General features: G+C 37.8%; 1 protein-coding gene across 1 annotated transcript; it reads right to left on the bottom strand.

Moving 5' to 3' along the window:
• Positions 1 to 4176: 4176 nt before the first annotated feature.
• Positions 4177 to 22814, bottom strand: FTCDNL1 (formiminotransferase cyclodeaminase N-terminal like). The gene is given in 5 exon segments (XM_032278753.1): positions 4177 to 6064; positions 7606 to 7684; positions 7686 to 7702; positions 10337 to 10458; positions 22540 to 22814. Coding segments are annotated over 5 exon segments (477 nt in total). The 5' UTR covers positions 22575 to 22814; the 3' UTR covers positions 4177 to 5840.
• Between the last annotated feature and the right edge of the window lie 4966 nt (positions 22815 to 27780).

Genomic DNA, 27780 nt, shown 5'->3' with positions numbered 1-27780 from the left:
AAGATGATTTAAAATCACCAAGAATAAGAGAAGTAGGGACTTCTAGGAAAACATGAGAATGTGGATCCATATGTTTACTTTCATTTCTTCCAAAAACCTCAAGGAAAAAAATGGTAAAGAAAATTTTTTCCCAAGCATTAACTCAAACAGAAATAAAGAGGAGGATGTCGCACTGGAAGCTGCAGAGAAAACGTGTGACGGGGAGGCGATTCGACAGACCCGAGGCAGCAAGTAGAGCAGCAGAGAAGTGCCTCAGGCATCCCACGGGAGCCCGACAGTGGGCAGAACCAGCAACCCCACTTTGGAAGGGAAAGCAAAGGGGAAGATCAAAACCAGAAGACAGGTGGGAAGTCAGCTTCAGCAGCGGTCAGAGCCCATCCCTGCTCTACACAGACAGGCACCTGCCTGCCGCACCCTAGCAGAATATGCAAGAGGTAAAATACAAGGTGCCTGGGCTGGGGAATATTGACACAGCTGAGGGCAGGGGTGAGTGATGACAAGAGAGGAATTAAAAGAATATTTATATTGACAAACTAAACGTTGAGATTTTTTTCAGCCCTTTTCTGCAACTCAGCTTCTAAACCACTGGTAGTGGTGTCTCCACTCCAGGCCAGACACTGGAAGATCCTTCTGTGGGGGACTTGAGGAAAGACCAAAAAAATACTGAAGTATGAGTTCCCCAAAGAAATGACCCAGCCATGTCAGCCTACAGCTGACAAACCTCACCTGCATACTCAGAGTGTCCATTCAGTCTTCTAGCATCCACACAGAAGAAGCAGTCAACCAGGCATCATCAGACATCTAAGGAAAGCCTTAATAAAAAAACAGGCAAAAGCAATGGGGTGAAGGGGTCAAGGTAAGAGGATACTATTCAGGAAGAAGAAACTGAAATGATCCATTGACGATACGTTCATGAAATAAAACCAGGATCTTCTCTTGAAACATAAAATAAAAGGAACATTTACAGAGTAAATAAAAACACTTGGAAATTAATATAGAAGCCATAAAAAACTTATGGAAAGCTGGGATAGAAATAGAATAAATTTGCTAGAAAGCATTATAAAAATAGAGTGATGGAAAATAAGAAAGAAAGTAAATGTAAAGGACCAGTAAAAGAATTCTATCTCCAAATAATGGAGCTTTTAGAAAGAAGTGAGGAAATGGAAGAAATCATCAATGGAATAATCCAAAAGAACTGTCCAGGACTGATGGACAACAGTTTCAAGGAATAAAGGGACTCACCAATTATCCAGCATAATGGATAAAAATAGACCCATTCAAAGGCACTTCAAAGAAATTTCAGAACACTGGGAACCAAGCAAAGACCTCACAAGCCTCCAGAGAGAAATGAAAGGTCACCTACAAAAGATAAGGAGTCATAATGATTTTAGAAGTCTCAATAGCAATGTGGAAACAATAACTCAATGATACAAAATATTTAAAGAAAAGTTATTTCTAACCTGGAATTCTATAGCAAGCTAAACTAACAATTCAGTGTGAAGGTAGAATAATGGCACTTTCTGACATGCAAAGGGTCAACAATGTCCTCCATTTTTTTCAGAAAGATAGAAAGGATGTTTTCCACCCAAACAACACCATAAACCAAGAAAGCAAAAAAACAGAAAGAGAAGACATGGGATTCAGGCTGAGAACCAGGGCATCCAACATGGAGAAGGATGAAAGTCTCAGATGATGGCCAAAGGAGATCCCACGAAGAGAGTTATCCTCAACACACTGAGGGCAGCTGGCCCTAACTAGAACAGGTCAGAGAATTCCGGAAGATACTTCTTTAAGATTATGGAATTGATAGAATCCTCAATGAATGCATCAAGTGTTCTATCAGAATGCATGGAAAGATGTAACTATTGACAGAGAATTCGGAGCTAAACTAGTGCTAACTATATAAAACGCTAAGCAAACAAATTATCCAAAAGATAATGACCAACTCTAGCAAGAAGAAAGTTATGCAGAAAAGGTAAAATAATAATGATGTTCTAAATGATTCATTGTGAACAAAGTTTACATAGTTATAATAATGTAACCACTAACTATTGACCCAAATTTTGATATAAACATATCGAGAGGATAGAAGATTGGAAGTGTGTGTGTGTGTGTGTGTGTGTGTGTGTGTTAGAGATGAGAGGTGGGGTAAGGGGAAGCTAAATTTTCATCCTCTGCAGTGAGAAGTCAATAGATAATGCCTAAAACAGAAATACCATGATGTACCAGTGTAAGTGTGATATTTTGATATCTAGAGTTAAATCCTAAATAATAAGGTAAAAAAGTGGAAAGTACGTGGCTGGCTCTGAGGAGAAGGAAATTGAAGTGTGTGTATGGTGGAAGGTAAAAGGGGTTAGACAGGTACTTAGAATTTTTTTTAATAAACCCTGTACAGTATGTGATTTTTAGCTACATGCCTCTATCATTTGGTTAAAAACAAAAATAAAGAAAGGGAGGGAAGGAAGGAAGAAAAAAAAGAGAGAGAGAATAAGGAAAGGAAAGATTTTAGAAACCTAGCTGGGTGCAGTGGCTCAAGCCTGTAATCCCAGCACTTGAGAGGCTGAAGCAGGAGGATCATTTGAGCCCAAGAATTCAAGACCTACCTGGGCAACATGACAAGACCCTGTCTCTACAAAAAAAATACAAAAATGAGCCAGGTGTGGTAGCATGCACCTGTGGTCACAGCTACTCGGGAGGCTAAGGTGGGAGGATTGCTTGAACCAGAGAGGCAGAGGTTGCAGTGAGCCAAGATCATGCCACTGCACTCCGGCCTGAGCAACACTGCGAGACACTGTCTCAAAAGAAAAAAAAATGTAGAGACCTAATACTGATAAAAATGAGATGTAGCCTAATAAATCAACTGTGAGTTTTTACAGAAGATGAAAACCAGCTGGGCATGGTGGCTCACACCTGTAACTCCAGCTACTGGGGAGGTTGAGGCAGGAGAATCACTTGAACCCAAGAGGTGAGGGTTGCAGCGAGCCAAGACCACGCAATGCACTCCAGCCTGGGTGACATAGCAAGACTCTGTCCCAAAACAAACAAATAAACAAAAACAACAACAAATGAAAACCAATATCCAAAATATTGGGGGGAAACCTATAAGCTTTAAATAAATATGGATTAGATCTACATCTTACCTGAGCTCCGAACTGTATAACTGTCAAATGACAGCATGTAAAAAAAATGTATTCATGCTCTTTTCCCCCATATCCCCTTTCTTCTGTCATTTTAAATTATGACATTGTCACACCACTGCTCTGTCGCTCACCTGTAAGATCCCATGGAATCTGTCCATTCTCTATTCTGTTAGGCCACTATCATCCTTCCAAACCGGTCAGCCTGCTTCCTGTCCATTCTCTATCATGCAGACATAGTGATCTTTCTAAAACTGAAAGCCTATCATAGAATTTTCTTGCTTAAAATACTGGTTACCACTGCTTTTAGCACAAGATTTGAACCTTTCAACCTTACATATAAAACTTCATAATATAGCCAAGTGCAGTGATTTATGCCTGTAATCCCAGCACTTTGGGAGGCTGAGGCTGGCAGAGTGCTTGAGGTCAGGAGCTTTAGACCAGCCTGACCAACATGGTGAAACCCCATTTCTAATACAAAAAAAAAAAATTAAGCAGTTACAGTAGTGCACACCTGTACTCCCAGTTACTTGAGAGATTAAGGCATGAGAATCACTTGAGCCTGGGAGGTGGATGTTGCAGTTAGCTGAGATTGCACCACTGCACTCCTGCCTGGGTGACAGAGCAAGACTCCATCTCAAGCAATTTTAAAAATTTTAAAAATTAAAACTTTATAATAATGGCCTCTGATTACCCCTTGAGCCTCATTTCATAACATTCCCAGGGACACCTTTCCCATCGCACCGCACCTTTAAGTTCCATGCAGCCATACTGAAATCCTTTGCAGGTGCTCAAGTTCAAGCTGCCCTCACCTCTGGGCCTCTGCATCACTGTTCCCTTTATTCTAAAAGTCCTCAAACTAAAATGATACGCAAAATTATGTGTGAGTGTATGTCTCTATGTATATATACACAATGAGCATACATAAAAACTTGCAAAAATAGTTACAGTTATTTATAAATTCCCTGAATACTAACTTTGAATCTTAAGAACCTTAAGATTCTTAAGAAACCTTAAGAACCTCTTCCTGAAGCTATAAGCAAACTTACAGCTGATATTAAAAAGTTCTGAAATATATTATTCAGCATTTTTGCATACAAAGTATACATAAATTACACATATTGGTATCAACTCTTTTATGTCACTGGGATGCTATTCATTGCCCTTTGTCCAGAGAAAGTTAGCTGATTATTATCTTAAAGCTGGCTTCCCTGGGAAAGTCTTATTTTAGGAAAAAACATCCTTTCACTGTTCTGAGAACAGCGGGATCCTAGAATGTGAATATTTCTGCCTCATAATAATGCCTGGGCATGCTGTTACAAAAAAAAAAAAAAGAAAAAAACTTTTTTAAAAATTTGGATGATATTAGATGAACAGCTGTGTAGAAAAGGGAATGTAAAAATAAAAACTGCATGTTGGAGCATCAAAATAGTAACCATGTACAGTATAGGACTGTTTCTAATCAGATGAAGATTGAAGCTATTACATTTCAAATCAAATGTTATAAATTAGTTCAAGAATGCAGCTGAGCTCTCATTTAATTAGAAATGTCCATGTTTAAATCATGAGGTACAGTAGCTGCCAATGAAGCAAAGGGCAAGGGAAGGGAGAAATCCTGTGTCCAGACTCACTGATTCTCAACTGTCTCCTATGCAGGACGAACATCTGGGGTGGACCGGTCCTGATGTAATGAAGAACTTCATGTACTAGCTAATTTGAGATTTAATGTAATTGTCCATAATTGTTTTGAAGACAATTAGAATCATTATTCTGGTCTGGACAATTCTAAACTCTTCATTTTTGCGTGGAACATATTTTCCCCCTTGCTGAATTTTAACTCTTTCTTGGATAACGTCAAGCGAATCTAGGGCCAAGATTCCCTTGGAAATAGCCTTTCAACTGTCAGATCACATAAAAATGCAGCATAAGTAGTGAGGTAGTCCTCTAGAAGCAAGTCTCATTTCCTATCTGGTGCTTGATGTAGCTCAGCTAAAGTCCAAATCTACATCCCAAATGTTAGACAATTCACCATTAATTAAAAATGAGGCAACATCATAGAAGGATTTCTGAGGTCATACAGAAAAGAATGCAATTATCCTAAGGCATATTTTTCCCCGAAGATTATAAGCCTCTGTATCTTGTAATTAACCATGGTACAGTTAGACAGTCCAGGCAAAAGGTCTTTTCCCCAAATTTGCCTAATTCAACAACACCTCAAGTGATATAGCTCAAATTTTCCAAACGAACCTTACCCCTGGGGCTGAAATCATGCAAGTGACAGTTCAGCTCTAAAGAAAATCTTAGAGAGGGTTGTACACAGGGAAAAAAGAAAAAAAAAAAAAAAGTCAGAGGAAAAAGGGGTAAAAGTTAACATATAAGTGGTTTTTCAACCTCATCATTACCCTTGCTCAAGAAAATACGACACAGATAGGCAAAACATACCGTTGTTCTGCCCTGAAGAGTCTAAAGGACTTACTAGAAACTACTATTGTTTCCTCATGATCTATTGTGAATTTGTAGGGGATAAAATTATTGATTTTTCTTTTTTGCCATATCCCACAGCATTTAGTATTCCATAATGTCATGGGGTAGGAAGTGGAGGAGTCACAAACACAGAATGGGCCACAGCGACCCAAGAATGCTTATTGTTGATATAGTTTTCACAATCAGTTTTTCCCAGGGGGTTGAGGAGTGATTAGATTTTCACAAGCTATTTCGGTTTGTAACAGTGGTTTCCAGTAAGCAAGAACATATAAGCCCAAACTTTCTCTTACATCTGGCCACCACTCCACACTCTTCCACTGTGACACCAGAGAGAAGGTAAACTGGAATCAGGTCCACTGCTCCCAGGCAAGGATGGATTCCTTCTTAAAATTCCCTAACAATAGCCTGGAAGGCCTCTAGGCAGGCAGCCAGAACAGAACTGCCTAAAAATGCAAAATTGTGAAAAACAATCATTAAGCTTTCAACTGCATCTAAAGAAAAAGCTATGATTTTGGTGCTCCACTAGATGCTTTTCTTTTGTAAACTGTATAGATTTATTTTTTGTCCAAAATAATGAAAAACATAAAATCCAATCTTTCCCCTCACCCCACCTCCCAACACTCATAAAACTTCATATTTCTTCCAGCTTTTTCCTCCTCAAAGAGGGAGAATTATATAAGATTTGTTGGTCTTATACTATTTGATTATTTTTTTTACAACTGGTTAAATTTTTTCAATTTTCTCCAATTAATTGAATCAAATTCCTTATTTTCAGAATGCCTTATGAATAATTATATTAAAATAGATACACAGACATAATTGTTTTATGTTTCCTTTTTAGAGACTGGGTCTTGCTATCAAGGAATCCTCCCACCTTGGCCTCCCAAAGCACGGAGACTATAGGTGTGAGCCACTGTGCCTGGCCACATAATTTTTTTTCCACATAAATATTTTAAAGCATAAATACTTATTTTAGTTTCGGTTTTATCCACTAATTATATTTTCATTGAATTATTATAGTTAAATGTATATTATAGATACCTAAGAGTTTTAGATATTACTCTGAGTTTTCATTAGTAATATGATATGACCATTTTAGCAATAGAGGAAAAAGTAGATTTTTAACCTTGTATTAAGATTAACATTCAAGATAATCTGTCCAGGCTGGGTGCGGTGGCTCTCTCCTATAATCCCAGTACTTTGGGAGGCCGAGGCAGGCAAATCACTTGAGGTCAAGAGTTCTGGACCAGCCTAGCCAACATGGCAAATCCCCATCTCTACTGAAAAAAAATTCAAAAAAATTAGCCAGATAATCTGTCCTCTGCTTGCTGTAAGTTATCAGTAAGCTCTTCCCTCTCTTATGCAAGTAAACATACTTTTTGAACAAGGACAATCTGCCAAGTGGAAAACAAGTTTATTTGAAATTATTTGAAACCTTTACTAAGAAATGTTAAGATAATATAGGTTTTCACTTAAACAATTGTGCTTCTTCAAATTTAAGTTGTCCTACTAACCCTTACTATGTCCCTATGAGACGTGGAGTCCATTTCATGTCCATTTACGACCCCACCCCAGATCTCAAACTCCCAGCCCAGAATGCACTGCTTAGCAAGTTTCATTCCATGCCAGCTTCGCAGTGAAATGAAAGCTGACTTCAACACTATTACTTCCAGGCTAAAACCTAAAGATGTCTTTTCTTAAGATCACAAAGCATATGTGATCATCTTCAGCAAAAAAAAAAAAAAAAAAGTTATTAAATCTTGGACCCCAAGGTTTATTGTAACAAAGAGGAAATGGAGAATGTTTGAGATGTACATGTTCAGAAAATGATTAAATGTAGTTTTGTGGTAGACTCTTTATTAATGGAGGGGAGTATTCAGATTTACACAGGAAATCAATGATTACAGATAATGTTCAGGTCTATCCGAAGCCTACCCTTCACCAAAAAAAGACATATATGTAAAGAAAGAAACTGAAATCTTACCCAACTGATCGACAGAAGCTGCTATTGTAATGACTGATCTATTGTAGTCTTGATCAGAAAATATATTGAGCACTGACACTTAAAGGATGTTTCTTCCCTGTAAAGGAAACAAGACAGAAGTGTAAGAATGTTTTTTCTGTGATAAAATCTTAATACTTTATTTCTTCTGATATAATTAAATTTAGCTTAGTGGAAAAATTCTGGGATGTGACTTTTGGAAGTGACATTGAATAAACACGAAATTCATGAGTAGCAATGTCCACTTCTCTTACAGCGTCTTATTGTATAACCAGATGGCTCAGCTAAGACACAAGCTTTTGATGTCTACAAGAGATTCTCTCTTGGACTTACTACTGAATTTGCCAGAATTCCCTTAACTCAGTCTAAGACAGTAGCTCCTTTCTTCAATGGCCAAATCATATTACTGTAAATCCTGTTCCTTATCAATCTCATCACCTAGGCCTTGTCAATATTTCCTTCCAAAATCCAGAAACTAAACTGTTTGGGTCAAGATCTGACATCTGGTAAAACCAAAATACACCAATTAGTGCCCAGAGCAGAGGTTTTTGAGACAATGCACCTGTCCATTAGAAACTGTTCCGAGTCCACCATCTCCTTTTCGGAGGCCACCAACAGCCTTCAGATGTTAACAACTTCCAGCTTTTGGTGGTTTGTGACTCTCTTGAATATGCGTAACCTGGAGGAGAAAGCTGCCATTCCCTTGTATGGCAGCCATACATAACCCCAGAGTTATTTTTGAAGTTTACAAGCATGGTCCAGGCTCCTTAAAAGTCCCCCTTATGCCTACAAAAGCAAATTCAAAGTGAAGGACAAAAGTTTTCAGGCGGTAATTAAACATTTAGTTATGCTATTATACCTTGTTTTCCTGTCCCCTGGCAGCTCAACAATTAATCTTTTCAGAGGAAAGGAAAAACAAGTTACACCCAGGAACTACAGAGCTTAGAAAGGCCCTGCACTATTAATTTTAATAATGTGAGAAGATAAACATATGTCACTCACTCATGGCCAAACAAGCATCTATAGAGTCCTGCCCTGGTGTAGGTCTAAAATTTATAACTCAGATTCCTTTACCTAAGACCTTTCTAGGCCATTTAAATGTGCTCACATTCCTTAATTAGAAAAAACTACACAGTTTATATAGCTTTATTCCACTCACTTAAAAATAAATGCTTTTAAAATATTTATTAAAAAAAAAAACAGGTTCATTTTCTTAACTAGTGCTACCTTCTTTGCATTTTGAAAACCATAAAAGATGAAGTAAGAACAAGATCACGCAACCTCCTATTTTATGTAGTTTTTTAACATACTCTAACACCTGGAAGAAAAGAGATATGATTTAATTTTTTTCATCCTAAATATTCTCCCGAAAAGCTTTTATTCTCAGTTTCATATGACTCAATTGAATCAAATGCTGAAAGAATAAAACACTCTCTCCTGCAATTTCTTAAGCATGTATATAGAAAAAAAAATTACTGCTGGCAAGAGGAGCTGTCAGTGTGAATCTCAGCAGAAGTAAATTGTTTGGTATTTGTAATGGAGTATAATAGCTATAATTCCATTTGAGCTGCTGCCACTAATAAGCTGATAAAAACCGTGAGTTGAGACCCAGGCATCCATCAGTGTGTATCTTCCACAAATGTCTCTGCACATTCACTTAATCACAGAGACAGGCAACCCAATCCCATTAGATGACAATGAAGAGTCCAAGCTGGTTCTTTCCACAAAAAGCATGCAAAATCACAGCTGCATACCAACTCCAAACGAGTTTTCTTATCAGCAATTATCAGGAATTTTCATAGACATTTCTAGTTCCAGCAAAGTTGCAAGACAGTAACTTAAATGTGCTCATAGTTGAGATGGATTGGGGGAAAACACGTCTTTCTTATGAAAAGCAGTAACCACATTAGAAATGACAACCGGAAATTAAAATTTAATGTCTGAAATGCTTTAGGGCGGGTTTCACCTGTTGCCAAAAAGTTACTGATATAATAACAAGCATTCTATTTAAATGACTGTATACACTGTTGTGTGTGTTGGTGTGTGTGTGAAAGTAAAGACAAATAATATCTAACCATGTGTCATCACAGGAATATTTTAAGAAGGATGAAAAAGAGTAGTATCTTTCATAGTAATACTGGCCAAGGGAATAAGGAGTTCCAGTCTTCTGTCATCAAATTGCTGAGTGATCTATGCGCATCATTTAAATGCACTTGCCTAACAGTCTTTACACAGAGGAAAGAGAGTATAAAGAATAATACTATAATGATTGCATGGGCTTTGGTGGCAGGAATGCTTTGAAAAGTAGTTGGTATTTGGCAAGTTTATTTTTCATTTAACCTGCTCAATAAAAAGCATAAGGTATGATTATGCTCTTTCTATTAATGATCAAATAAACAACCCATGAGGGAAACATTATGCTTTTATGTAAATACATCCTCCCCAGGAGCCTGTCAATAGCCTGAACAACGCGTATCTCAGAGACTCATACAAATGTGAAGAATTGCGCTGCTGAACGTATGCAGACATTTGAAAAAGAGCATATGTGCACATCTGAGTAGCTGAGCTATCTCGTATCCTGGAGTTGTGCAGAGCTGTAACAGCTCAAGAACAAGGAGGAAAATTCAGGAAGAAAGAAAGAAAAGTGTTCTGTAGATAAGGTGTGCACAGTAAAACACTACAACATTCAGCTTCAGTTGTCTGGTTTTCCTACCATTTTTGTCAAGAAGAGCTACTTTTGCTGTGTTCTCAACAATGTATTTTCTTCTGGCTTCTGAAATGTTTAGTAAACAGGCAGGCAAATGAAGCCCCACTCTGGAGGAAGACATGATTTTTCTGGAATAGGAGAAAAATAATTAGGTGTCTCTAGAGTTGATTTAGTTTCATGTTTTAACTATAAAAAATCATAACTTTTTAGAAACTATGCAGTCATAATATAAGCACTTTACTATTTCATTCCTAGAAAAATTCTAAAGCATAAAATCCCAGATTGACTCAAATAAGAAACCATGTGTACATGGTCATGTGCATATGAACATATGAACATTGTAACGACATTGGAAAATACCTGGCAGGGTCCTCAGCCTGAATTCCATCATGTAAGTGAAAGTTTTTCATTAAAGTATGTTATCTCATTTCAAGCATGGTCTTCCTTAGCCTTATCCCTGTTTTCAAGGTCTGTACTATTTTAAAAATAGGTATGATTTTTTCTGTTGTTAAACTAGACTCACTGGGAAAATGCAGAAAAAGGAAACGAGGAAGATTCTTTAATATGTGGATTCTTATAAAAGCACTTTTTGTGGCAAAAAAAAAAAAAAAAAAAAAAAGTATCTACAGGCCAGCCATGGACATTATACAAACAAATAAGGAAGCCATTTGGGTGCTTTACATGACAATTATTCCTCCTTGTTTCAACAAAGTTTCTAAATCAGTTTAAAGTCTTTTTACAGAATTCTGTAACTTGAATTGAAAGATGACACATATTGTGATATATATTACTCAATAATACCAGAAATGTGATTTTTGTTGAAAATAGTTTATACAGGTTTTAGAGGTTGCTTTGATTCTTTTTAATACACTAGAATGGCATTTTTGACTGATTTTTCCATACTTCAAATGATATTCATGATCTAAAGGAATTAAAACATCTTAAAATAATAAGAAAATAATTCCCCTCTTCAAGTTCAGGACCATATAACATTGGTCTCTTTTAAATATCATAGCTAAAAATGAATGAGGCCCTCATGAATTCATTTAACAAATATTTGATGAGGGTTATTTTCTGACAGGTAATGTTCCCTGTGTGAGGGATACTAACCACACAGAGTTAGTGGTCTAAATCTGAGACACACTTTATAAACTTTAGAGTTTAAGCTAATGTGCTCTGGTGCAAATAATGGTGCTCTCCCGGAATAAATCTGCTGGCTTATTCACTAGGATCATTCATTGGCCTAATCATCTTAATCTAGAGAGAGTTCAGGCTACCTAGCTAGCTCAGGTTTGCAGGCAGGTTTTCATAACATGACCATCATCTCATCACTGAAAATTCATAAAAATTCTATCATTAGGTTTTTCTAGGTATTAATAACATTGTTGTAATAAAGAAACCCAGACCTCTCGTTTCTATGTAAACAAAAAATTGCTTTACACAAGGGGTGTGGGCGTCTTCTGGTTTTCATTTGTTTTCAGTGTGTTTATGCAGCTTAATTGTCTCATCAGGCACTTTCCCAACATAATTATGCTTTTTAACAAATGGTGTTTATGGCAACCCCTAACAGTGCAAAAGAAAGGATTAGTTTCATCCTCTCATTCCACATTTTGATTCCCTGTGGACAGCTAAATCACACAAAAATGGTGTTAGAAAAATTCTCCTTCACAGCGAAACTGAAATGAGCGGCAGTACCAGACTCAGAAAGTGACCAAAACGCAAGCCCCCAAAACACTCTGTGTTTGGTGGGACAGGGAGATCCTCGTCTTCCCAGCCCATCCCTTCAATTACCATTGGATGACCTCCAGTGATAGATGAAACACCCGGCCGCTCCTCGCCCCCGCTCCTCCCCACCCCCGGAGGACCTAGACCAGCAAGTGCAAAGTACAGCAGTTCACCTGCCCCCGGCGCAAGCACCCCACCGGCGCTGGGAGGCCGCAAGGAGGCTCGCCAGGCTGCGGCAACGCGTGCGGGGATCAGAACCCCGCTACTGGGACTCCCAGCGCAGTCCCGCCTGGGTTCCTGGGTGGTGTCCCAGGGCCACGTGGGCTGAAGGAGAAACCGAAGTGACTCCCTGCCTCCCCATAGGTCTCGCGGGACGCAGCGGCTGCGAGGGCGCAAGGTTGTTGCGCCTGGGAGTGAGGGACGGCCAGCGGCTGCGCGCCCCTGCCAGGCTCTCGAATCAGCGGCCACGCCTGCCGCTCCGCGGTTTGGAAGGGCAGCCGACTAGTGCGCGCGGATGGGCGGTGGGGCAGCGCAGCAGTCTATCCCGTGTCGCCGCGCGTGTCCCGCGCGCAGCCTCTGCCGCCGGCTCCGCCTCCCGGGCGCCCGGGGCGCGCCCCAACCAGCCGCGCACCACCCGGGCTGGCTCTGCCTCTCCCTCCCTGACCCGGCACCACGTGCCTGGCGTCCCTGAACGCTTCAGATTCTTCTCAGTGTTGCGTTTTCATCTGCTCTTCTGTGCCGCCAAACCCTCCTCAATTCTCTGGTCCATTTATGACTTTAAAAGGGCATTGGAATCTAATGATCAGGTCTTTGCCTATTGACCATGCACCAGCAGGGGGCTCTTCTCTGGTTTCCTTGGAGGGGACACAGGCACTCACAAACCCTTCTGGTAAATCCCCTCCTGGAGGATTAGTGCACCCCGTGACTGTGAACGGGACCCACCCCGGGACAAAAGCAGTCTTTGCACATACCCATTTAGTCAAAGTTACAACGAATATGAACAAGGCTTCTGCATTTCCTTTTTTTCTAGGCCAGTCAACCTTGAGAACACATTTCGCTTCCAAAAAATCAGGACCTGCTTTTTTTTTTTTTTTTTTTTCCGTGTAGCAAGGATTAAATGTCACCATTTTGATCCAATTTTGTTCCTGTAGTGAAATAATCACTAAATAACTACTTTGACGGAATAAATTAATTTTTAAATCTATTTTTTATTTTCTAATTATAATTTTTAAACACAGATTTGAGGAAATTAACATTTATGTGGACATTTGGTTTCTAGCCTAATGTGGCATAAAAATAAGTAACATAATGAGTGTTAAAAAAAATCAGGTTCACGATGCTTCTCACATCATCATCATTGTACTTAGATGTCACAACAGTATTATGTGCGATTATGTCAGATCCAGCCTTCTCCATCTCGGAGTGTTGGCAGGTAGGAGGGTTGTTGGCAAGAGGAGGGGTGTTAACCTCAGGATCCTGGATCCATTCCAAGGCTGGTAATTACATTCTGCCAGCCAAAATTCATCCCATAATTTTAATTGGATAAATCCTTTCTGGCCTAAGCTACTGCTATGCCTGTCAAACTGTTGCCACATTTCACCCCAGAGGTGTCTGTGTTTAAGTTGCAAGAATCAGTCCCTTTGAGGTTGGCTTATCTGTTTAAATCCTCAAAATGCATTGGGATCCTATGGAATTAAATATATATTTAGGTATTTTTTCTACTAAATCTGCATAGAAATGCATAAAGTAGATACATACCCATGTTATTACCTAAAGACCAATACCTTTCTGATGTCAGCATTCGTTAGATAGTTTTGAGAGCTTTTTAACCAGATCGATATTCCTTTCTTCATCTTCCCTTTTGAGAGCTTTTTTGGCCTCTAGCTATAGCTTCCGTTTTCAAAAAAAAAAAAAAAAAAAAAAGTACTGTGGTGTCCAAATGTTCCTTCTATGGTAGGGCAAAGATCGGAAGCTCCTGTATTTCACCTTTCCAAACAATTGGATGATGATACTACTTGCTAAATGAGATAGCGTAATAACATTACATCGAGTCTTATCATACCCCTCCAGAGAAAACAGAGTGAATCCTGGGGGCTTCATGGTTCTAGCTGTAGCAACTGCCAGAAGGAAAGCTTTTTCCCTGGCTCCTAATCCTCTCTCCCCTCCCCGTGAGACTGTTCTTACCGAGCTATAGGCTATAGGGGCATTAAGTAAGATGACATTTCTGAAAGCATCCCTTTCTCCATTCTACTCACTTCAAACACAAATGGAGAGAAAACAGGACCCCAGTGTTCTTTGTGGCGGGGCAGCGTCTGCTTCTGCCTGAGGACAGTAAGCTTGCATTTTTGAAAAATACAGGGAGACACATACCAACCTGTCCCATGAGAAGTTTAGCGATAAGATTGAAAGTATTATTTTGTTCTCTTCAAGAATGGAAAGTTACCATCGGTTAGTTTAGGTGTACCACATGTAATCCTGCCCGTTTTGTTACATAAAAGAGCTTTATGTCACATTTGTATGTGCATCTCAAGTCTCTCATTTTTATTTAACTTAGCATGATTTGGAGGGAGTCTTCCTACTTTTTGAATTAATGTATTATTCTGACTCCTTGATTCTTCTGCTAAATTCAACTTGTGGGCATTCATTCTTTTGCTCATTATCGTTCCTGTCCAGAAAGATACAAGCCCTGGAATAGAGATCAACTAAAACTCCCAGGGGTCAGTTCTATCTATGACAACTGCTATTCCCTAACACTCCCATTGGTTTCCTGTTAGACACAGGACACTTTTCTTTACCCTTTGTTTTCATTTTTGCAAGCAGGGGGAACTTAGTTCTTGTGAGTGACTTTCCTGACCCATCTGAGCTGAAGAGAATAAAAGGGAGAGGCTGCACTCTGCTGTGGCCTCACAGGTCTACCTGAGCCTATGGTCCAGGTTCTGGTTAAGCAGGGCCAGGACAAGGGTGAGGCCGGTGAGGCATTCACCCTGGGCACAAAATGTAAGTAGGTGCCAAAAAACTCAGGAAGGCAACATTTTTTAATAAAATTAATGCAGAAAAGAAATGTGGTTAACAAAACATCAAAATCTTAAGTAAAGACAGGATCCCCTGCACTTGCCCCTTGACTCAGGCTCACTGGCCTCACACTGATCCTGGCCCTGGGATTATTCCCTTGTACCAGCCTCTTTCTGATTGTAGGCCTGTAGAGGAAACTGCGCCACTCCATCCTGCCTGTAGCCTCTCTTCTGGCCCCCCAAATGGGCAACAAAACCAACAATGTCAAGGGTAGAAATTTCCAGGCCAGTGTAGACACATAATTCATACTCTGTTCAAGAGTTTCTAGACTTCCATAGATAGGAGACAACCAATTTATCTCAAAAGAAAGCAAGCCAGGCACAGTGGCTCATGCCTGTAATCCCAGCACTTTAGGAGGCCAAGGCAAGCAGATTACTTGAGGTCAGGAGTTCGAGACTAGCCTGGCCACCATGGTGAAACCCCATCTCTAGTAAAAATACAAAACTCGGCCAAGTGTGGTGGTGCAAGCCCATGATTCCAGCTACTTAGGAAGAAGGCTGAGACCTGAGAACTGTTTGAACCTGGGAGGCAGAGGTTGCAGTGAGCCTAGATCGTGCCACTGCACTCCAGCCTGGGTGACAGAGCAAGACTCTGTCTCAAAAAAAAGTAAATAAATAAATAAAAAGAAGGCAAATCCTTATTGAAACAAGGAAAAGAATCAGCTCTACTTACCTGATACACATCAGAGTATGAAAATTAGGTTTCCTACTGTGCTGCAGAATTTTGAAATGTTTTAAAGAACCTCCTAATTAATACTATCTATATTCTGTTTTTTTGGTGTAGCATTTATTTGTGTTCAGGAAAACATGAGTAGAGAATTAACCTTAAAGAGACAGACGTCTACTTCCTAATGCAACTTGTTTTTTTGAAAATTTTACTTTAATCACATTTGCACTATGTCAGATTTCATTCTGTCTTCTTCCCTCATGGAACACAAAAAGATTTTTTCTTTCATATAAATATAGTCTGATAAATGAGAGTTTTTTTACAAGTGACCTTAGTTGTCGTTGTAGGACAGTGAAGTGTTTTTAATTACCCGTGAATTTTAAATTGTTTTATCATGTAATATTATGAAATATTGTTCTACTAGTCATTTTCTAAAATAGCAAATAGGTTTCACTGATGCCATTATTAGTTTGGAACAACAGAAGCTGTGCTATTAATTTAAACAAAGAAAAGGAGCTTGATGTCCAGAAAGAAGTGACAACAACAGAAACATGCTCTCCATACTTTCTTAGGGCTGCTATTGTTGAATGTCCCCATGTATATGCAAATGAATGGAAACTCTCAATGACACCAAGAGGGGAAGGTCCTGTATGCACAGAAATCAGACACCCAGAACAAAAGCCTGCATGTCGTGTTTGCCACGTCCTAATCAGGTGGGTGTTCAGAGGCACCCCTTGTTTTGAAAAGGAGCCCCTTGTGGAGAGAACTAGTTCTCCTGCTCTTGGGTAGATCTCCAAGCCCTGTCTCTGCAGGACACTCAAACTGAGGTTTATCTGCTAGTTTGTTTGGTTTTTACTATGTATCTCAGTGTTGGAAGAGATTTAACATTTTTTAATATACCTCTTCATTCTATTTAATAGAAAATGTTTAATTTCTTACCAAGAAGAAAAGATTAATTTTTGGTGCTTTTTACTTTTTTTAAAAATTTTATTTCGGGGTCTTTCTTTTTTTAACAAGGTTTTTTGGTTTTGGTTTTGTTTTGAGACAGGCTCTCACTCTTGCCCAGGATGGAATGTAGTGGTGCAGCCTCTAATTCCCAGGCTTGGTGATTCTCCTACCTAGGCCTCCTGAGTAGCTGGGGCTACAGGCATGCGCCACCACGCCTGGCTAATAGCTGGGGCTACAGGCACGTGCCACCACACCTTGCTAATTTTTGTATTGTTTGTAGACATGGGGTTTTGCCATTATGCCCAGGCTGGTTTTAAACTCCAGAACTCAAGCAATCTGTCTGCCTCAGCCTCCCAAAGTGCTGGAGTTACAGGAGTGAGCCGCCATGCCCAGCCTATGTGTTTTCTTTATCCTATCTTGTGTCTTTCAGTTATTATTCAACTCTTTTAGCTTGAAGGTCTATGTTCAGGTCAAAGATTTGAAAACAAAAGTTCCCTGTCCCTGCAGGGCAGAAGGGACCTTAGAGATCATCTGGCATCTCCTCATAACCCTTTGTTCAAATTCTGCCTCCATCTGGCTCAGTGGCTTACATCTGTAACCTCAAAGCTTTGGGGAGGCTGAGGCAGGAGGATGGCTTGAGGCCAGGAGGTTGCAGTTGCAGTGAGCTGTGATCATGCCACTGCACTCCAGCCTGGGAGATAGAGTGAGACTTTGTCTCAAAAAAAAAAATTATACCTCACCTGAAACAAGAAAATAGAGACAAAAGCAGAGTGGCTGATGGAAGCAGGGGGTGGGGGTGGAGAGTTGGGTGTCCCGTAGTCCTGCACTTTGCTCCCCCCACCCATCCTGTATCTGCTTCTTCCACAACACATCCCTGAACCGTAAGGTACCCTTCAAAACCACAAACTAGTTCAAATACTTTTCTTGGGTTTGGACCCCTTTTTATAACATCATACAAAGTCCTTATCTTTTGAAAATTAACCCTCTCTCTTAAAAAGGGATCTATGATGTGGCCTCAAAATCTAAGCGCTGCTGGGCATGGCAACTCATGCCTGTAACCTCAGCACTTTGGGAGGCCAAGGTGGGCAAATTGCTTGAGCTCAGGAGTTCAAGAACAGCCTGGGCAACATATGGAGACCTCCATCTCTACAGAAAAAAAAAAATCCAAAAATTAGCTGGACATGGTCGTGCTTGCCTGTAGTCTCAGCTACCTGGGAGGTGAGGTGGGAGGATAGCTTCAGCCCAGGAGCGAGGCCCTGTCTTGAAAAAAAAAAAAAAAGTGCTGTGGAAAATCGGAAAACCCATGTAACTTTGTAAATTATTGGATGGGTCTTAATTTCTGCAGAGGAAATAAATATGAATGAATATTCAAATCTGAAATGATTCATCAAAGACTTTAATACTGGAGGAAATGTGGTATAGAAACCATAACGATCAAGATTTGGGGGAAGGAGGAAGGAGGACTCCAAAAGATGCAATCAAATAGGGCAGGCAATTACAGTTCAAACAACAGGCAAGAATGAAAGTGGCTCAGTTACTATATCATTAACCAGTTCTGAAGACTGTAATACAGCCATGCCCCTCCCCATAACTCTATGACTTTTAACATCAGTATTTCCATTTCTCTATTTTGGGCAAAATGATGGATGTGTTCCTTATAGGAGATTTCTGGGTTTTTTGTATTTCATTTAGATATGGGGCCCATTTTTGTTCTCTGCACCCTCATCCTGTGTTTTATTTTTATGTTACTCCATTTATTTTCATGTTACTCCATTTGATCTATTCTATGAACTTCAGTTCTGAATGACTACAGAACTGTCTGCAGCAGTGGTTTCAGCCACCCATATTTTAAAGCCAAATTTAAATTATAAATATAAAAACATATAATCAAAAATATATAATGAGAATACATTTTGTAAATCGGAATAAAATTTTATCAAATATTCATTTTATTAGTACCCTGATTTTACTCAAATAAAATTCATACAACTGTTCATATAAGGTTTCCTTCATTTATTAACATAAGACACAAAGGATTCCCCACAATTTTATTTCTATAAAACACTAATACTTTTGAAGTAATTATTCAAACTATAAAACTTGTTAAACTAATTGTATCTGATTAGGCTGTCTAAAATTTATTGATAAAAGTACAAGAGTAGAGAAGTTAGAAGGAAAAATATTTTAAAAATTTATTCTGGGTGCAGCCTCAATTAGTTATTGACGTAGTAATAAACCAACTGGAAGACTGTATTCTGCAGAATAATTGATCTGCTCAAGTATGTCCAGCCTTAAAACAAACACCAAATATGTTAATAGGAATATATAATATTTTGCTCATCATAATGAAAGTAAATGTCCATGACAACACAATTTTTATACATTAAAAATGTTCTTTATAGGTGTGATTTTATTGATAGTTGTAATATAAATGTAATAGCATATAGGATGTAATATATCTAATGGATTGACTATATAATTATAAAACATAGTTTTAAAGCTACAGGAAACCTGACATGTTTCTCACATTAAAGGTATGAAACCAGGCTAAAGAGAGTAATTATTACATGTCTGATGTCATTCTTCTATTTTAATTTTTTTTTTTTTTTGAGACAGAGTCTCACTTTGTTACCCAGGATGGAATGCAGTGGCAGAATCTCTGCTCACTGCAACCTCCGCCTCCCTGTAAATGCTGCCTCGCAGGCTCAAGGGATTCTCATGCCTCAGCCTCCCAAGTAGCTAGGATTACAGGCTTGTGCCACCACACCCAGCTAATTGTTGTGTTTTTAGTAGAGACAGAGTTTCGTCATGTTGGTCAGGCTGGTCTCGAATTCCAGACCTCAAGTGATCCACCGGCCTTGGCCTCCCAAATTGCTAGGATTATAGGCATAAGCCACCGTGCTCAATCCTATTCTAAACTTTACATGCCTGGAGAATGAAGTCCAAGGCCCTTCCCAGAGTGTCCTGCTCAATTTTTTAAGTATTATCTGCATTCTTTTTCCCAACCCTCCTCAATCTAATTTCATACCCTAACAGTACATGCTCATCAAACACTTTAGACTATTACATCTCTGGCTTTGCTTGTGCTTTCCTCAGAATTTCATTTTATGGTCTCACCCACCCATCCAATAAACAATCCCCATCTCTGTGAAGCTTTCCTGAATTCTATTCTCTTCCCTAGGATTCGTTAATTTCTTTGTTCCCAGAACACCTTACATTTAGAAATGAAACACCAATCACATCATATTATTGTTTAGATTATTTCATAAGCATCTCTCTCCCCTGTCAGATTAAATAGAAACAGGATAATCCTTATCTTTGTATCTCCTTTTTTTTAAGATATAGGGTTGCTTCTGCTCAGGCTGTGTACAGTGGTATGATTATGGCTCACTGCAGCCTTGCCCTTCTTGGCTTAATCAATCCTCCCTCCTCAGCCACCTAAGTAGCTGGAACTACAGTCTTACGCCACCACACCCAACTAAGTTTTAAAATATTTTTAGAGACCCAGTCTCATTGTGTTGCCTAGACTGATCTCAAACTCCTGGCCTCAAGAAATCTTGTTACCTTGCCCCCCCAAAGTGCTGGGATTACAGGCATGAGCCACTACCACCCTTAGTTCAGTCTTGAATCATGGTAGCACTTTGTAAAAATGTGTTGAAGGAATGAATTAATGGACGGATGGTGCATAAGTACATGCATAAGTGAATGAATGTGTGGACAAACTGATGAATGAACAAACAAACCAACAACAAGGAAGTGAATGAATAGGTCAATTTCTCAACCTTGGCACTGTTGATATTTTGAGCAGTGTAATTCTTTGTTGTCGGGGCTGTCCTGTACACTATAGGATGCTTAGCAGCATTCCTGGCCTCTACTCACTAGATGCCAGTAGCAGCTCCCTCCACCCCCACCCACACAGCTGTGAAAACTAAAAATGTCTCCAGACATTGCCAAAGACCCGCCAAGGGCAGAATTGCCCTTGATTGAGAACAACTGGAAGAGATGAAAAGACCGGTTACAGCACTTTAGGTGGAGGGCAGGGATTGGTCTCCAATTCAATCCGGTACTTTCTCTAATATAATTTAGCCTTGTTGAGATCCAAATTCAATTATTAACCTTCTCACAAAATAGTCTTAAAATCCGAGATTGAAAACAGAATCAACAAAAATATAATTTATGGGACAGAATATTTAAAAGCAACATTAAGAGTAAAGGTATACGTTCCTTATTTTAACAAATTTAGTTTACTGTTGTCCTTTAAAAATGGCATTTATCTGTAGCCGATATTGTTAAATGATAATTATTTGACCATGCCTAAGTATTTGCTCCAGGAAGTCATATGGTTTGTCAAAATTTTCTAAATGCCACTTTATAGCACCATCTTGTGGATCTTAGAGGAATTCATGGATTTCAGTTTAAAATGTCTGTAGTTACTTCTTCAGAAAAGGAAGAAAATATGAAGAAAAAATAAGTTGTGTTTATTGAAATGTTCTACCAAACTCTGAATTAGAGACATAGTGAAGTTTGACTTCAATTTAGATATTCAGCTAAGATTTAGTTTTTGGTTTCAACTACAGCTTCCTCTTAGACCTTTGGAAAGTCAAATAGCCACAAACCTACATCATCATCATCATCATGTGTGTCTTTTGTAGCCTACTATCATGTACAGTCAGCAAAGAAAGGATATGCCAACAAGGGAGGTCATCCTAATGTACTGTTTAATATTTGAATATTCATTTTGAATGTACAGATATAACATAGAATTAAAATTTCCTTATGTGCTCTAAGTATTAGAATAGCAAAGTGTTGCAAAATTAGGGAAGATTGTGAAAGCTGGTAAGCTTATACAGAAAACAAATAAGAATATTTAAGCTGTTAAATTGAGAAATAGGGATATAGATTGACAATAATATGAATATTTATTCCTGTACCATGATGTCAAACTTTTAAAATCAGATTTCTAAGTTTTTTATTATATAAGCATAGTTGCAGTTATAGTTCACATTTCTTCTTATATCTAAGGTGTTCATTCTATGATGGTATCTAGCCTCTGAAAAATGTTGATCTAATAGCCATTGGGCATTTGACCTAAAAATGTATTCGATATACATCTATTCTAAACCTAAAGGAAGAATAAAATAGAAAGAAAATGATGTCAAACATAACAGATTTGGAGTATCTTTCTCTTTTTTTAAATATGTGAGTTTTTTCTTTCTAACTTGAAAGAAAACATTTATCACGAAATACCAAGACCATTAAATGCTGGTACGAGGAGCCTGCATGGGATTGCTGTATGGAAAAAAGCATTTCTATTCAAGGACATATTAATTAATTATAGTCCAATTTTATAGGCAAAATGCTTAATTAATTAAAATTATCATTTGTTATTTTCCATTCTGATAGACAATCCTTCTCTTCTCCATGACATAAACTAAGCATAGCCATATACTAGAAGATTCTATTCCTTGATTATCTCCTCATCTCTCCTCATTGAAACACCAAGAATGGCCAAGTGGGTTCAGCACAGGGCATTTGGGTATCTAAGCTCCATTATTCTCTAAGATAAGACACCATTACTTAGGGAAATGGTAAGAATACAAGGGTATCAAAAAGAGAACTTTTCTTGCAAGAACTTTCACATAATTGTTTTGATCCAAAAACAACATTATGTTACAGGACAGTGGACTCTTTCACAGGCCTTTGTAGTTGAAGATACATCCCCAGCAGGCAGATCAAGTCAGCAAGCTCGAATAACCATAATAGTTGTAATGGCATTTAGCTCTATTTAACCCACTCACCTCTGTAAGAAGGCAACCCACGTGATGAATAACATAGTTTTTGGCTTTCAGCAAACATAGAGATGTCCCCAGTTAGTCAATATTCCCTAGTGGAAAGAACTTCAGACCAGGGATCAAGAAACCATATTTCTCTTCCAGCCTGTCACCAAGTGCATAACATTAGACAAATGACTCAGCCTCTCTGCATCTCAGTCCCCATATCTGTAAAATGCCGGGGCTGGACTAGGTGTTCTTTAATGTCCTTTCCAGCTTAACAGATTAAGATTCTATGAATTGTTCTGCTGGGTAGGAGCCTAGCCCAACTTTAATATTCTCTTTCTGTGAGTGGCCCTAGGGAATGATTTGAGTAGTGTCACCCTGCACATTTAAGGACTTAACAAAACCATCTCTAACTTTCCCTCTTAGTGATCAAAGGTAAAAGTACCCTTTACATTCTAAAACTTTCCTTAATGCCATTTATTTTCAACATATACCACATCAGAAAGACTTCCATTTTACTTGTAAATATTTTCTTAAAATTTCAGAGAATATCACCTAATCTTACTTTTCTAAAATCAGGTTCTAATTCTCTGAACCTTTTATATTTTGCATATTTTACAGACTGTAATCATACATGTTTTATCATTTCCTGAAGACAGCCTGCAGAACATTTACCCTTTTAAGGGTTCCAGCATCAAAATATCTTTTGGCCTCACTTCATGGTATGTCGTCTTACTGGATAGTCACAATGGCTGTTATAACTTCAACAATTCTGAAACATTACCTTTGTTTTCTGATTGTTTTTGTTTTGAGTTTGGTTTATTTGGGCTTGGTTAGTCAATTTCTTTTTGGCAGAATTTTTAGGGATTATCACTTCAGAAATTGGCTTTACCATTCTAAACCTATTGTTGTAGGCTGTCCTGACAGAGTCATTTCTGGGAAGATTTTATGCTTCTCCGAATATTTTTTCCAGCTCCTTTAAAAAAAAACATATTTAAATATATCCTCCTAGAAATAAATAAGAACCTCTGAACTTAACATTAGGATGGCCATTTAACAGATAAATGAACCTTCAGTCCAATATCTGAGACACCTCAAAGATTCAGATGTCTCCAGTTTCCATTTCTGCAGGTATCATTTCAGTATTTGATATATTTAATTCAAAGGTAAACTCTAAATATATTGAGACTAATTCAGTGAGTTCCCCTGTGCTACCTCACTCAAACATTGTTTTGGTATTGAAAGTCCATGTTCAATAATCCCTGGAATCAAAAGTAGTTTAGCGTAAGAACTTAAAACAAAAAAACCAACAAACAAGCAAAAAACTATGTATATATATATGTAATGCAAAGAAAAGAGGAATGAGAAGATTAAAGTTTGGAACCTGTTGTGATGAGGAGTAAGAAGTGATGACATAACCACTGAATGCACTACCCTAACCTCTCACCTGCTGAAATATTATGCTAACTTTGTAAAACTGGAATCCTAACATGTCTTATGTTGAATGTTATCCAACAGTTGTAGCAAAGGTGATCTGTCAGTTAATCTCAAAGTTAGTCAGGTTTTTAAATTTAACCTGTAGATACACCATAATAAACAGGATTGAGGCAACTAACAATTTGTTGAAATTAAAGTTATTATGAAATTATGATATCAAATATTCTGATAAAAACCATTAGTCAAAAATATTTTTGGTCACTGAATTTCATACCATTACTATATTGGTATTAATTATATGATATGGACCCTTCTATTTCAGTATTTCATGGCATTTACTGATAACAACTTTGTTTCTCTTTAATATTTAGAGAAAGGATTTTTATATTACTATTTTTCTCTTAAAGTTATCTTATATACATTTATGCTATTTTTATCTTATTTACAAATTAAGCATATATAAGTTACTAATCTACTTTAAATTTTAAATGAGAAATGCTTTAAAAAATAGGAATTAGACATCTTGTGCCCAAAATATTGAAAACATAATCTCTTTAAAAATATCCACCATCAAAAAAAAAAAAAAAACTGCACCATCTCTCTCCTCCCTTTTCCTTTTAATTCAAACTAGTTAGTTTCCTTTGAAGACGTCTTTTGCCAATGTTTCTGAAAACTATTTTTGTTTGAAAATTTCAGGGTGGAATGGTTTTTTATATGAAGGAAACTGTATTTGCAATTACAGCTTATAAAGTAGAGAAAACCATAAACTCCCTTTGGCATCAATTTGACTCCAGGTCAAAATTGGATTTCCTCCTCCTATAGCATTTGACTTATAAATGCCTCTTTTTGTAAGTAGATAGATTTGGGGTGGAGGGTCAGCTGGAGATTACAAAATATACTGTATAAATATGAGTGAAAGTATAATTTTAAGTAAACAAGTCACTTAATTTTGATCTTTTCCTGTTAAAGGGGTTTTGTTGGCCTTAGTACTAATGTCGTTTTATATTTGCTTAATTCAATAACAACAGCTTTTAAAATTTCAGATTTACACCATTAAAGGTTAGAACCATTTATTTTCATATCAGAATGTCTGGTGGTAATGATGGCAATTATTGCAGAGAAAGGTATTGAGGCCTGCTATGCTACAGAACTATTAGGTGTTGTGAGAAAATGAAAAAGGTACTTATAGAGAAGTAATTCCTGACCTTTAGGACCCTGTAACATACAGCTGTCTTTTTTAAGCTTTCATACCAAACATTGACAAATCAGTCTTGAAGTTATCATTTGAGTGGGAGAGTATAAGGATTGGGATAAAAAAATCACCTCCTTTGCTCTGTTTGTTTGATCAACTCTTAATTGAATGCATCACCTCACTAATGATTGTGCCTAAAGATAATTGAACAATTCAAACTCAAACTCATTTTACACTAATTACCTAATATTCATTTAACTAGTAGTTATTTATAAGGTCACAAATCACCAAGCTAAAGAAGTCCTAAAAAAATTTTCTGAAGAGGCAGGAAAATACACAATCTCACGTTAAGGAACAAGACTTTAAAAGAACTAGAAAATAATTAAAAGGTTGTTAGGCAAGGGTTCAAGATTAATTTTAGTTGGAAAATAAATCTGACTCATGATCAAGCAATGAGAATCACATAAAACCATTATAAAATAATAAATTCTACCACCTGACAAGAGCGCCGCACTTATGTCTTTTTGACAGATGACTGGCAGCAGGCAAATTATTGAGATATATGGTGGTTATCTGGTCCCTTTTTCAGTAACTTTCCTTGAGTTACTCAGCCTTTGTCCAAGTGAGTAGAAGGATGTAATGAGAATCACGTAGACTTTGCATAAAGTAATATGCATCATAGATCACTGCAGCCTCAAACTCCTGGGCTCAGGTCCTCCCATCTCAGCTGCCTGAGTAGCTGGGACAACAGGCGCCTGCCACCATGCCCGGCTGTGTGTGTGTGTGTGTGTGTGTGTGTGTGTGTGTGTGTGTGTATTTTTTGTAGAGACAGGTTTTTGCCATGTTGCCCAGGCTGGTCTCAAGCTCCCAGGCTCCTAGATGTATACCAACCTTGGCCTCCCAAAGTGACAGGATATCAGGTGTGAGGCACCACACCTGGCCTAGTACCAATTGCTATCATGATTTGTTGCATCTAGAGCTGAAAGCAACTTTTTTTGTCATGAAGACAAACCTTTTTTTAAATTTTCTTAATCTATGTAAGAAGTGCTTTCTAAGATTAGACTGTATTTACATATTAAGCAGTGTAAATGTTTATTATGTCAGGCTCTTAAGTGGAGATGTGTATGTTGACTTTTTATTACAGAAAATTTCAAACACCAAAGTGAATCCCACATACCTAACCTCAACAACTATTAACACAAAGTCAATTTTATTTCATCTCTAGTTCATCTAATTTTCCTGTCCTCTCCATCCTGCCCTTCAAAGTATAATTTTAAAGGAAGCCCAGCTATTATATTTCACCCATACATTCAATGGGAGGTTTTTGAAGTGAATAGACCACTGTTCTCTCCATGACTTCTGTTCATTTTGGAAAAGTTCACATTACCCAAGTGGTCACTGTCAGAGAACCATTTCTCCAGCCATGGCTTTGTTCTCTCAAGTATTTATACCTTCCATGTGTAGATTTCCTACGTCATTCACTGATTGGTGGCATCACCTTCAGTCTACCTATGAATATTAATGTTAATTTGGCAACTTGATTTAAAAGGTACCCAAAGGAATCATTATTTTCATTATTCATCCAGTCCTTCATTTCTTGCTCTAGATGCTAGAGGTACCATGTTGAGAAATTTAGACAAAAGAGCCTGCCTTCCAGCGTGTTTGCTAGAGTTGAGATCAAGAGGTAGGGACTTGTTACTTGGAAGACTGCGTCTTTGTATGGGCAGTGTTGTTCCTGATTCTACCTTATGTTTCCTCAGGGAAACACTAACAAAATGCCCATAGTAGTGAACTAAATAAATACGTAAAACAATAATGAACTGGTTTTGTTATTATTGTTGTCGTTTTTAAAGCACACACTTCTTGTATGGGAATTAACATACAAATTAACATAAGTTTTGTGTGTGTCTATTGCCACCTCCCCCCCACTCCCAAATTTCACCCCCACCCTGCAGATTGTTCCAGGTAGGTCTGGGAAAATATGAACAGCCACATTTTCATCTCAAAGTATAACTTTTTTTAAAGTCCTATGTCCAAAAGTCAAGGTTCTGAAAATGAAATTTCTAAATAATTAGATGATGTGATGATGGCAATCTGAAAATACGTATAAATCTCTACACAAAACTACTGTATAATTTAGTAGCTATCATATATTATTATCTCAAAATGAATAATTATGCAAAATTAGCTCCTTTATAGATCAATCTCTAATTTAAAAAGTGATGTTTAGAGATGTAAAAGATATCATTGTTTTTTGCAACATCAAATGGTGTCTAATTCAAATTACTTTGAAAGCCATCTGCAGCACTTTGAGTTTTTGCTGTTTCAGAATTGACTTTCTTTCTTAACAGGTACTTAACAAAAATAAACTCAATATTTAAGTCACACAATACATACCTATAATGAAAATACATACTACAATTGAGTAGTCACATAAAAGGTTTCTTTTTTTTTTAATTTAAATTTAACTAGTTTTAGCTGGTTATTTTTATTTCCCCAATCAAAAAAATAATAATAAATTGTAATTTACATGCTCTGATATAAAGCACTTTCTGTCATTGCTTCTTTGGAAACTGAGAATAGAAATGGTTTCTAATTTGAAGATTCAAAAGATTGAATAGCTGGATGAATTA

The sequence above is a fragment of the Sapajus apella genome, unplaced genomic scaffold, assembly GCF_009761245.1.
Source record: "Sapajus apella isolate SASKATOON/1434 unplaced genomic scaffold, GSC_monkey_1.0 scaffold10, whole genome shotgun sequence".
Taxonomy (NCBI): domain Eukaryota; kingdom Metazoa; phylum Chordata; class Mammalia; order Primates; family Cebidae; genus Sapajus; species Sapajus apella.
This window is presented reverse-complemented; position numbering and strand designations above follow the sequence as displayed.